Genomic DNA, 12,444 nt, shown 5'->3' on the forward strand with positions numbered 1-12,444 from the left:
CTAATCACTCTTCCTTTTCTTGTTTTTCAGTGAACGAGATAATTGGGAGAGATATGTCCCAGATTTCTGTTTCCCAAGGAGCAGGAGTGAGCAGGCAGGCTCCCCTCCCAAGTCCTGAGTCCCTGGATTTAGGAAGATCCGACGGGCTCTAACAGTGCTCACTGCAGCCTTGTGTCCACCACCAACTTCTCAGCATGTTTCTCTCCTTGGACCTTGGGTTTCCAACTCTGCAGCCTTCAGGTCTGGCACCAGGAGTGGGACTCACCATTTGTGGGGAAAGCAGCGTTCCTCCACCTCAGGCCTTGGGTAGATTTTGTAAAAGAACAGGAGCAGCATAGGCTGTTTGAGCTTTGGGGAAATGAGCTTTGCTTTTTATATTTAACTAGGATACTTTTATATGATGGGTGCTTTGAGTGTGAATGCAGCAGTCTCTTTATTTCTGAGGTGCTGCTTTTGCAGGTGACCTGGTTACTTAGCTACGATTGGTGATTTGTACCACTTTATGGTCATTTGAAGGGCCCTTTAGTTTTTATGATAATTTTTAAAATGGAAACTTTTGATAAGACCTTCCAGAAGCAAAAAGAAAAAAAAAAAAAGAAAATATTATCCCAAGCCTACACCTATGCCTCAGAAAGTCAGCATGTGTCCTAAAGACTTTCATAGATTTATAGGAAACAAAGCCAAATATAGCTCATACCTCTTTATAAAACTAAACTGTTGTTAGATAAAATGAGAAGAGACCATTCCATCATTGAAGTGTTGGAATATAAAAAGACATTCCAGAGCATAGCCTTTTGGTAACTTTCTAGGTAATCTTATTGCAGTCTCTCCATACTGGCTCCATGCTGATACTGCTTTTTCCCTCAGGACCCTCGGTAAGATGGCTACATGTAAGGTGACTCTGAACGGTGGGGTTTTAGCTTGGTCACTTTCATTTCTTGCCATCATAAAAACTACTAGGCTGTGGAGTGCTCTTCCTATTTGTGTCCCTGGTCCTAGAATCTTTACCAAACAGGAGCCTTTGGCTGTTCTGTGACCTTTGAAGCCAGTCTCCCAGTGGTTTAGGCAGCTTTGCATTTCTAACTCTTCTCTAGAGGTCAGATTGTGTGCAGAGCTAAAGCACAAATGAGCTGTACATCAGCATGGGCAGAGAAAATGCAGGACTCCAGATGGGAAGGTTTTAAGAGTCATACTGGTATGGAAGGCTTATCTGCCATTCTGTTTATAGCCTGAAATGATTGTGGCCTACCCTGTCCTGTCTGTATGATCTTAAAACCAGCCTTTTCCCCAGAAGGCTCTGAGCACCTACAAAAGTGATAACCTGACCCTCCACACCAAAGACACCCTGGTGCTGCTGCTGGTGAGACTGCTGTCCAAGGCAGGGCCCAGCAGAAACTCCAGCCTGCTATCTACCAAAGAAAATGCCCAAGTTGGGTACTTAAAAAAAAAAAAAAAACAAACTGCCCTTACCCCTCTTCCCAATGGGATCTTTTACCAGTTCCTAGGCCCATTACAGAGCTCTTAAGTTTGCGGTATGTTTTCAAATGAAATTATATACTTCCATTGATTCAGGAAGCAGATTTTATTTTTTTTTTTTAAACAGTCTCACTGTGTTGCCCAGGCTGGAGTGCAGTGGCACAATCTCAGTTCACTGCAACCTCTGCTCCTGGGCTCAAGCAATTCTTCTGCCTCAGGCTTTCGAGTAGCTGGGCCTACAAGGGCACGCCATCATGCCTGGCTAATTTTGTATTTTTAGTAGAGATGGGGTTTCACCATATTGGCCAGGCTGGTCTCGAACTCCTGACCTCAGGTGATCCACCCACCTTGGTCTCCCAAAGTGCTGGGATTACAGGTGTGAGCCACCACACCTGGCCCAGGAAGCAGATTTTTTGAGTGCCTATATGTGAGACAGTATCCTGGTTGAAGGCCTGATGCTGTTATTCCAGGAGACTGCAGGCCCTTGATGCCAGGACTCTCTACTGAGGACAGTTCAGGCCTGGGAAAGGGAGCTGGCCTATTGCCCACCACCTGTTGTCAGTAGGGTAGGAGCTGTTGACTCAGGATGAGGAAGTATGGTCTTTTAAAAAACAAAATATATTTTAGATTCTCCCCTAAAACTAGTTAGAGAAACTAGTTAGAGAAAAAGGTTTAGCCGGGCGCGGTGGCTCAAGCCTGTAATCCCAGCACTTTGGGAGGCCGAGGCGGGTGGATCACGAGGTCAAGAGATCGAGACCATCCTGGTAAACATGGTGAAACCCCGTCTCTACTAATACAAAAAATTAGCTGGGCATGGTGGCGCGTGCCTGTAATCGCAGCTACTCAGGAGGCTGAGGCAGGAGAATTGCCTGAACCCAGGAGGCGGAGGTTGCGGTGAGCCGAGATCGCACCATTGCACTCCAGCCTGGGTAACAAGAGCGAAACTCCGTCTCAAAAAAAAAAAAAAAAAAAATGAAGAAAAAGGTCTATTCTTCAGCAGATCACTGTGGCCTCTCTTGGAGCTGGGTATTTTCAAATTTTCTTGAAAAGTGAGTTGTGTCACAGAATGTCAGTAGTGAGATTTACTTCTGGGTCTGTGGTTGGAAGCCCACAGCTTCCTTTGGAGGGGCAGGAAGTTGGCCCCTTGAGTGACGTTCCACAGAAATGGCCAGACTTGCCTCTACCCTTTTGCCCCTGGTGTAGCTGCCTCACATGGGGTTATTGCAAGAGCTTCCCTTGCAATACCCTTTGGGGAAGCTTTGCTGCCCTCAAGAATTAAAAGCCTCTATGATCCAGAGTTGCTATGCACCAAATTTTGATGCCTTCTAAATACCTTGATGCCTGTAGCACTAGAAATGCTTTCCTATTTAAAATAAATGTTAAATTTTAAAATAGAGCTTTGTATACTATGTAAGCAGTTTTATATCAGCTTTGTAAAAGCTTTGGTGTAAGAGTCAGTATTTTTTGGCTTTGTAGATAAAGACTTAAATTTTTGTGCAACATAGTGGTTTTAAAGCACACATCCATTAGACTATGCAAATCAATTTCTAATAGCAGCACTGAGCAAGTGGGCACGTGCTAGCACGCACCCTTTCCTACTCTAATCTGTGCTAGCTCTCGGGTTGAGGAATGGAATGAGTAGCCTTCTGCTTACTGGAGATGCACAGAGAAACATGGCTGAAAACAGCTTTAAAAGGAACATGTCTTCGGGTTCATGTGTAGTGCTGCTGCCCGGGTGTAAACTACCCCCACCCAGGGCCAGCTGTTATCAACAGACCTCTTTTGGAACTGGCTGTGAAGCTCTGTTTTTGGTATTTAGAATGGATCTTTAAGGCTCAGATGGGCTCAATTTGAAACCTTGTATTTTATAAAATGGATGTTTAGTAAAGGAACTGGTTCTCAGTTATGTTTACAGCACTTGGAATTGTGTGTTCTTGTATATTTTGTATTTTAAAATCTTTTATGGGAGTACAGTGCTCCTTACACAAATACAAGGGGAAGAAGAGCCAGCAGTTCAGGCTCCTCAGTTTTAGTGCTGAAATAATTAATAAATGATGACAGGCCAACAGTCTTCTTAAATCTGTCTGAGTGTTCCTCCACTTGGGGCTGGTTTGGAGCCCCTCACTCTGGGGCAATGCGAAGGGTCCTGTGGCTTTTAAAAAGTCCATTTGATCAGTAACTTTTCATTTTATGGAGGAGAAGACAGAGTTCCAAATTGCTTCTGAGGCTTTAGTTCTGTACCACTTAATGCATGCAAAGGACATTCCACAGTGTCTGCTAGGTTCAGGGCAACTGGCTTTCCCAAAGCATACAAGAAAAGTTGGCAGAAAGTCCCCTTTAAAAATCAAGCCTGAGTTTTTGTATGGGGGCCTCCTGCCCCCTAATGTCTTCTGGGGATACTGCAGTACAGTCCATCAAAATAGTTTGTGGTTTTGCCATCTGTTACTCCTTAGGCTCACCCAGAGAGGGGCAAGCATCTTTAGGTGGGACCACCCTTGGCACAACATGGTCTCTGAGGTCCAAATATCCCGAGGGTAGGGGCTGGCTCTCTCTGCCTCCCTATCCCCCATGAGAGGGACAGGGGGAGGTAGAACATTGGGATCTTTACTCAGAGGCTCAGATGGAACCTTCATTCTCCCAAGAGTCATACTTGAAGGTACCAGAGCTTCCATTTTAAAAAAGAAAGCAAGCCTGCCGTGGACCTGTCAGCCCCACAATATCTGTCGGCATGGGCCACAGCCAGGACAGACCAAAGGGCTCTCCAGGTGCCAGTCAAGACACCTGGCTCAGGCCATCAGGAGCTAGTTATCCCATTCCACCCCCAGCCCTACATGCACGGTCCAGCCATTGTTTTTGGGGTAAACAGGCAGAAGAATAAGTGGAGGACGGAGCTGGGGCTTGGGCTCCTCTAGGTACCTTCTGAGAGCTTTGACAAGCCAGAAAGAAGCTACCGGGTTGAGGGCGCTGGTCTTCTGGACGCAGGAGAGACATGTTTGCTGAGGATATCAGCTGGCTCTTACCTCCTGGCTTCCTCTTCTACAGACACACCCATTCCTTCGGGGCTTGTAACATAGTGCGAGGTGGGTCACCAACAGGCATCAGATTGGTGTAGTCATCAGGGGCTAGCTACAGAAGGGACACAGATTTAGGGCAGAGAGCTCGGCTAGACCTGCCAGGCCCTGCAGCCACACAGTCTCACCTGATAGGCCTGGAAGACGCTGAGCAGATCCTTCATACCAGCTGTGTATGGGACACCCGGCATGCGGACCAAGGCTCCTGGCTGGGATAACACTGAGGTGGGAGCAGAGGCCAGGGCAGCAGTGGGTGTGGTGAGGTAGCCCACAGTGGTGGGGGAGACTGGAGGGCTAAGGGTGAGAGAGTCAAGGTTTAGTCATGCATGCCATCTGTGGGCAAGACTGAGACCTGTTTCCCTCCTCCCTTGCTTCTGCCTTGTGCTTAGTTCAGTTACTCCTCCCTGAAGCCCCAGGAGCTGACTGATGGCATCTACAAAACAGATCAAAGAGTCATCTTTGATCTATTTTATAGATGGCATCAGCCAGCTCCTACCTTACTCTCGTGATCTCAAGTTATCTGGCCCAGAAAGGGGATTGTGACCCTTCCCCAGATTGGGACAGGGAGCGGGACTGTGGTGTTCTCTGAGCTGTAGGGTACCTTGGGTAGTAGGCTGTGTAGTTCAGGTAGAGTTGAGTGGCTGGCCCTGGGTAGTAGGCAACAGGGGTGGGGGCAGCAGGCACCCTGGCAGCCGGGAGCAGTGCTGAAGATGGGTATAGAGCTGCTGTCTCCGTGGGAATGAGGGTTGGGGTGGCTTGGAAGGTGGCGTAGGTAGGCGGTGAGAGGCCTAGAGACAGAAGTAGAAAGTGCATGTGCACGGAGCCCAGCAGTACCCTGGGGCTGGCTCTCTCTGCCTCTCTGTTCCCCGTGAGCGGGACAGGGGGAGGTAGAACATTAGGATCTTTACTCAGAGGCTCAGATGGACCCTTCAGTCTCCCCGGAGTCATACATTGAAGGTACCAGAGCTTCCATTTTGGAAAAGAAAGCAAGCCTGCTGTGGACCTATCAGCCCCACAATTTCTGGGGCAGCTAGAAAGGAGTCCCCGCTAAAGAAGGTAGGGGCCTACAACAGCCTAGATCCCACAGGCCTCCTTCCCCAGCCCCTGGGGCACTCACAGGGCAGCTTGCAGGGCGGAGGGGACATGCCACTGCGGCCCAAGGTGCCCCCCATCAGCACACGGCTCATCTCCTCTGTGGAACAGGGGACCACCTCCACGTAGCGCTCCTTCATCACCTTCTTATGGCAACGCTGAGCAGCAGCTAGGGCTCGCTCTGCTGATGTCATCTGGATGAAGGCATCACCCGATGGCCGGCCCTATGCACACCATCTTGTGAGCACTTTGTTGTGTGTAAGAGTGCCTTACCCCTAACACACACATTCCTTCCTGTTTATATTCCCCCACTGCTCAACAAGCAGTGGCCTTACCTGCTGGTTGAGCACCATGTGTACACCGTGGGGCCGGATGTCAGCTGCTGCCTCCCCGAGAAAACTCAGGATGTCTTCAATAGTGGCTGTGTAGGGCAGGCCTCGGAGGCGTACACAATCCCTCCCAGTCCCAGCTGCCAGTGCGAAGGGGATGGGCAGCAGTGGGGCAGTCAGTGTGGGAAGGAGTGGGCCGGATGCATAGCGGTTCAGGACCTAGTAAGGAAAGCAACAGGCTGGTCATGCCAAGTAGGGCAGGGGCACAGAGGCCCGCCCTGGAGTAACAGTACATCTGGGTGGGGAGCCCTGGGTGCTCACCTGCTGCACCTCCGCTGCAGTGCTCCGGAAGAGTTCAATGTATCGCTTACCCAGCATGCCCTTGTGCCTGCGCAGTGCAGCCTGTGCCAGCTCCTCACAAGCAAAGAGGGCAAAGGCATCACCAGTCGGCCGGCCGTCAGGGTGGCGCACAAAGAGCAGCCCTTCGGCACCCCCAGTCACTGGGCAGTCTGGCCCCAGGAAGCCTAGCACATCCGTTGGCCCAGCTGAGAAGGGCAGTCCCCGCAGCCGCAGGATCACTTGGTCTTCCCGTGACAAGAAACGAGCCACCTCTAGTGATGTGCCTGTGTGGGGGACATGGGAGTCACCTGCTGACTTCACCCATGCTCCTCCAGACACTCACCCATGCAGGGGAGCAGGCAGGCAAGGGGTTGTGGGGAAGTGGGATATGGGTCAAGAACCAGGGGAGCCAGGCCCTATTTGGGGTACACTCACCCCCGGCGATCTTTACGAACTCCTCCCCTGTCGCTTTATACACCTGTGGGTATATAGAGAGCAGCCCATTGGTCTCGGGCCTGGCTCAGATTGGCCCTGCTCCGCTCCCAGCCCAAAGCCCCACCTCAATATAGCGGACGCCCATGTGGTGCTTGTGTCTCTGCAGCGCTAGGTCCCGCTGCTCGCTGTCCACAAAGCGGATGAGGGCCTCGCCATTTCTGCGGCCCTGGGCGTTGAGGCAGAGCGCTACACCACCCCTGTGGAGCCAGTGCTGTTAGTGCCTCCTGGGTAGGCCTGTCCATCTGGGCCCACCCACCCTGCCACACCCACCTGGCCACGTTGAGCCCTTTGAAGAAGCGAGCCACGTCCTGGTCTGATGACTGCCAGGGCAACCCACGAGCCCGTACCACAGTCTCACTGTCCACCACATCAGCCTTGCTGCTGTAGGGGCAGGACACAGTGTCAGAGCTGTCCAGTTGTTGTCACCCCCCACCCCTGCTCCCACACTCACCAAGGCCCCGTTTCATATTTCCGCTTTATCACCTCAGGCTTCGAAAACAATTCACCTGAGAAAAGATGGGTGTGGGAGTCAGCAGGGTCTGGTGGAACGGGGGGTTCTCCCCACCAAGCTCTGCAAAAAGAGGACAGTTGAGGGAGATGAATGACAGGCCAGGCACAGGGCTTATAATTCCAGCACTTTGGGAGGCCAAGGTGGGTGGATCATTTGAGGTCAGGAGTTCGAGACCAGCCTGGCCAATATGGTGAAACCCTGCCTCTACTAAAAATACAAAAATTAGCTGGGCGTGGTGGCGGGTGCTTATAATCCCAGCTACTCTGGGGGCTGAGGCAGGAGAATCACTTGAACTGGGGAAGTGGAAGTTGCTGTGAGCTGAGATTGCACCACTGTACTCCAGCCTGGGCTATAGAGAGAGACTCCATCTCAAAAGAAAAAAAAAAAATGACAGAGGCTTCCCCCTGTGGTCTCTTAGAGAAGGTTACAAGTGGGGAGGAATAATAGGCTGGCATTCACCATCCCTGAGAACAGGTGACAGGCAGTGAGGGAAACCTTACTGCTGGGCTCTTTGAGTAGATGGAGGATAACAGCTACCATTGTCTTCACTTCCCAGACCCCAAAGTCATCCTCTGTGTCATCTGTCTCCAGTCCTAAATCTATGGGCAGAAAAGTGACAGCGAAGACATCTTAGCATAAGCACTAATCCTGTTCACTCCAGGGCCCAAATCCCCTCCATAGACACATGCTAGAGACCAGCATATACATTTGGCCCAGTTCATGTGTGCACTTACAGGTCCCCAGTTCAGACATAGATAAGACACATACCCACATTCCAAATTCATTCTAGCACAGACACAAAGACACAGGTACACTCAGGAACTTAGCAGATAATGCAGACTGCAGACTTGCATGTGTCCATATAACCCACCCACCAGCATGGGCATTCTCAGACACATTTACCCACAGTGGCTCCTCCACCCTAACCCTGCTGGGTCACAGATACCCTGTGCCATGGTGGCCACAGTGAGGTCCCTGGCAGGGCAGGTGCTTGAGTGCTGCATATGGAACTCTCTTCGGAGGTTGTAGAAGGAGAAGAAGGTGTCAGGGAGCACCAGGTTCTGGGGGCACATAGGAATGGGGATGAGTGCCCTGCCTACCCTCAGGACAACAGGAGTCCTGGAAACCTTACTGCCCCCTGCCCCAGCCCAGTTTTCCCTCAAAGGCATACCTTCCTGGAGGCCTCTGGGTGCAGGACCTGTCGCAATAACTGCTGCCCATCAGTGCAGAGCACGTAGGGGCCCCCGCCCAGCAGAGCCACATCCCCGTTCACCAGCTGTGAGAACTGGGGATAGGGAGTGGGGAGAGAGAAACACACAGACTCACAGCTGGGCAGGCAGGAAGTGAAGGTGGGAGGAGGAAGGAGGCAGGCTGCAAAGCTGGTTCAGCCAGATGTTCAGCCCTATCCTGCCTGGGAAGAAGAGGCCATGCCTGTTGAGCCTAGCCCTATGACCCTCCCTCCCACCCCCCAATCCTGTTCCAGTCCACTGTCACCTCCTCCAGGCCAACTGAGGGCAATCACACATAACCCAAGCCCCCAACACACACGCTCCAGGAGTTTGGAGTGGGGCCAGAGCAAACACCTGGAGTGGGACAAGCAGGTGGGAAGGGGCGGGGCAAAGCAGGTTAAACCTGTCTCTGGCCAGGCACCACCCTCAGACAGGTGGGGGAGGCCCAGGCCTGCCTGAGGCCCAGAAGGCTCATGGTCAGTGACAGCCCCGCCTCCAGGTCTGACCAACCCAGGGGCAGAGAAACTCCAGGGACAGAGCTCTACACTTGGACATCAGGGGCAGCATGAGCTTTGACCCATACCCTATCGACCAGCTGGCGCTGAGCTGTTTGCACATAGAGGGGGTGGCACTCCTGAGGCTGTCCAGCCCTCCCCCAGCCTCCATCCCCGCTGGAGAAGTATAAGCACTAATTACCCACCAACTCTCCCTGCCAATTCTGTGACACTTTACAACCTGAGACTGGCAGAGCAGGCAACCCAGCTATCCTCCAGCAAACTCCCCAAGTGAAAGACAGGGAGCCCTTCTGGAACAGACTGGGAATGATCATTGTGCCTCCTCATCAGGAACCACCAGAGTTGTTGAAAGATGAAAGAATGTGTGCGTATAAAAGGACTTACACTAATTACAATCAAGTCAGACACAGAATGAGCACCATAGTGAAGATAAGGAAAAGAAAACAGCAATGGAAACCACTTCCCACTTCAGACAGGGCAGGTGGCACCCCAGGCCTTTAAACTCAGCAGGCAGATAGTCCCCCAGGCCAGGCCGGGACAGCGCCCACGCCTGGTCAGCCGGCCGGGACAGGCCTAGACGAGCAGTTTACACCTGGCGGCGGCGTCTACCTCTAGGGCCGACACCGCCCTACGCCTCCGCTCCAGCGGCTCCCAGGCGGGCGGAAGACGCGGGCCGCAAGGGCCGGTCATCTACAGCCAACTTTGGACCCCTCGACCCCTTTCGCTTCTGGCTGCTGGGAGACCTGACCCAGCAGGTCTCCCAGAGGCGTCTAAGCCTCGCTCCTCGGGCGAGAACTCGGGATGGATCCCAAAGCCTGTGTCCCGATCGGTAGGAGTAGGTAGCTACAATGGTTGAAAAGTAAGGAGCCCAGGGGAATGGCCGGCACGCGAGGATGAAAGGGACACGCACACGCGAGAGTCGCTCAGAGTTTCAAGCAAGCCTCCCTCCTGACGCCCAGGCCGGTTGGTTGCGGCACGCCAGGCCTAGCCTCCGGCCGCCTCTCCCGCCCAGAAATGTCCTCACGGCCAGACCGTGCAGCCGCCCACCCCGGCGCTCACCTGCTGCAGCACCTTGTCCAGCGGCTCTGCCCGCGCCAGGCTGTCGGCGCTCAGGCCGCTCGCCTCGCGGCACTGTGGACTCAGTGCGGCCGCCTCGGCGCGAACCAGAGATTTGTGCAGCGTCCCCACCTGTGAGCGGCGGGGGAACCGATCAGCCGCGCTCCTCGACCCCGGAAGCTCCCTGGTGACCCTCACGGCCTCCTTTCCACCCTACCTGGCGGCTCCGCGGCTCAACCACTTGCCAGACTAGGAGGATTAAATCGGTCTCGTCGGAACCCAGGTCCCGCCCCAGCGCACCCGCCGTAGCCCCAAACAGGACGACCAGTGACTCAGGTGCGGGGCAGGGGTCCACAGTGGAGTCGGCCGCGGGGTCAGGGCCTGGGGGCGGGGGCGGCGGAGGAGTCATGGCCGCAGAGAAAGGGGGCTCTCGGCCAGACACACGCGGACCGACGAGGCGCATGCACGCACCGACCGACGGCAGACGCGGATCAGCTTGGGCGGGACATCGTGTGTCGGGGGCGGCACCTGCGGCCCGGCTGGCTCAGTAGGCGCTGCCGATACCCGCCCGTGGCGCCCTGTGGGGCGGGGCGGCTACCGGCCCACGCCCTCTCCAGGCGAGTTACCTGCCGGCCCCGCCGGCCACGTGACCAGGGCGGCGCCGGGAACCTTGAGGGTGGGCCGCCAGAACCCTGCCCAGGACGCGAGAACTCACACTCCCGGCCTGGACGGACGCTCAGGATCCGCATTTCCACTTCAGGGCTGGTCCTGCCTAATTCTTGGGCTAATCCATTCTTCCGCTCTCCCCCGACTCTTCCCCAGGGGTCGTCAGGCCTCCGCAAAGGAGCGTGCAAGACTAGAGGCCTTCTCCAAGAGATCACACAGGACCTATGGAAGTTTATCAGAAGGCAGTCTAGGGACTGTGGGGGGTCACTGCGGCAGGTCTGGGGTTGACGGAAGTCAAAGGGTCAAGGGGGCAGTGAGAGTTGCCGGGTATCATCCTGTCGGAGGATCGCCAGAAGTCAGCTGGGAAAGGGGAGAGCTGCGGGATCATCAGGGTTGTTAGAGATGCGGGGTAGTCACCAGGGATCACAGGGAAGGGCTTGCCCACGCAGATGCTAGGGCCGAGCGGTAGCCTGGCACCGAGAAGTGCCAGAGAGCGGTCGTTGTGAGCTGGAAGTGCGCAGGCCCCAGTGCTGGAGAAAGGAACCCCCCCAATCCCAGAGAGCTGCACCCTAGACGAGGCTGAGAAGGATGGAACGGGCCTGGAGCCTCACTCCTACCCCACGTGGGGGCGCCTGCCTGGTTTCCTCCCTTTCTCGACGACGCATCAGCTGCCTGGAGATTGCGAGCGCGCTGGCCGGTGGCGGGCTATCGTTGAGCGTGTGTGCGCGCGTGCGGGCGGCAGATCCTTCTTTCTCCATCTCGCACCTATAACCCAATTCAAACAGTCCCGCGTTAGGGGCTCCCAGTGTCTCCTTCGCCCAGTGGAGCTTGGTGAGGCTCCTTTATGGCGCGTTTCTTGGTTGTCCCTTACGTTCCCAAACTCTCCCAGGTAGGTGACTGTGAAACTGAATAATCCAGCAGGAAGGAGTGGCTTCAGCCTGGCGGGAACTGAGTCACGCGGTTGCCTAGCCTAACTCGAGACTGAGACCGGAGCCGCACCACGCGCTTTCGGACAAGCGCGGCGCTGCGTCCCGTCCGTGGACAATGGAGAGAGCGGGACGCATCCTTAAAGCTTATGCCCGGGAAAGGGGCAAGGCCCGGGGCGAGAGAGCTCAGCGTAGCTCCACTTGGCAGCTGAAGAAACAGACGCCCAGGACGGAAAGAACACGCGCCCGGACACGGCGACAGGGAGAGAATGGAAAGTGCATCCTTCGCCCGGCGGGTTCGAGCAATTAGCACTTTACTTTCCCTAGAGGTGGAGGCGGGCGTCTGTGAGCGGCTGCCCATCTTCGGACCGCCCAACCGGGCACTGCCCACTTGCTCCTCCCCCGGAAGCGGTAAGAGAATCAGACGCCGAGGGGAGGGAGAACGTTGCTCCTCGGGCCCCGCCTCCCGATAAGCCTGGAATGTCAAATATTTGTTCGTGGAGCGGGGCGCGGCCGCGAGTAAGGCTCCTCCCTTTCCCGTCCGGGAGCGCGCCTGCGCCTGGCGGAGGCGGCCCTTCCTCCTGCCACACCCTTCCAACCAATTTCCCTAAACCACCGGCCGTAACCGCCGCATTCCTAAAGCTCCCTAGAAGCTCATTGCTTCTTCCTCGTCTCCTATCTGTGTTCCAATCCTACAGTACAGGGTCCCAGCGTCCCCGTCCGGAGGTCTGGGCGGTAC

The 12,444-nt window shown here is 54.6% G+C and overlaps 2 protein-coding genes across 6 annotated transcripts in view; one reads left to right on the forward strand and one right to left on the reverse strand.

Moving 5' to 3' along the window:
• NFATC3 (nuclear factor of activated T cells 3) overlaps window positions 1–3,547 on the forward strand; it is a 150,047-nt gene extending 146,500 nt beyond the window's left edge. For 4 of the 5 annotated variants that reach the window (XM_012437341.2, XM_012437342.2, XM_012437343.2 and 1 more), the window contains one exon: window positions 31–3,547. In XM_012437341.2, coding sequence (XP_012292764.1) covers window positions 31–118 — 88 coding nt within the window. In that variant the 3' untranslated portion in view covers window positions 119–3,547. The remainder of the gene's footprint in view (window positions 1–30) is intronic. The other variant, XM_012437345.2, reaches the window with a different exon arrangement.
• ESRP2 (epithelial splicing regulatory protein 2) lies at window positions 365–10,606 on the reverse strand. Its single transcript, XM_012437490.3, has 15 exons — window positions 10,331–10,606; window positions 10,117–10,245; window positions 8,485–8,598; window positions 8,260–8,374; window positions 7,814–7,912; window positions 7,254–7,308; window positions 7,073–7,183; window positions 6,867–6,999; window positions 6,743–6,785; window positions 6,290–6,591; window positions 5,975–6,187; window positions 5,665–5,863; window positions 5,149–5,335; window positions 4,676–4,841; window positions 365–4,602 (listed from the first exon to the last, which is right to left on the reverse strand). Exons 1-15 carry the CDS (start codon window positions 10,574–10,576, stop codon window positions 4,513–4,515), a joined length of 2,202 nt encoding a protein of 733 aa, XP_012292913.2. The 5' UTR covers window positions 10,577–10,606; the 3' UTR covers window positions 365–4,512.
• Window positions 10,607–12,444: the final 1,838 nt, after the last annotated feature.

The sequence above is a fragment of the Aotus nancymaae genome, unplaced genomic scaffold (genome assembly GCF_030222135.1).
Source record: "Aotus nancymaae isolate 86718 unplaced genomic scaffold, 86718_ANA_hifiasm-v0.15.2.pri h1tg000030l, whole genome shotgun sequence".
NCBI lineage: Eukaryota > Metazoa > Chordata > Mammalia > Primates > Aotidae > Aotus > Aotus nancymaae.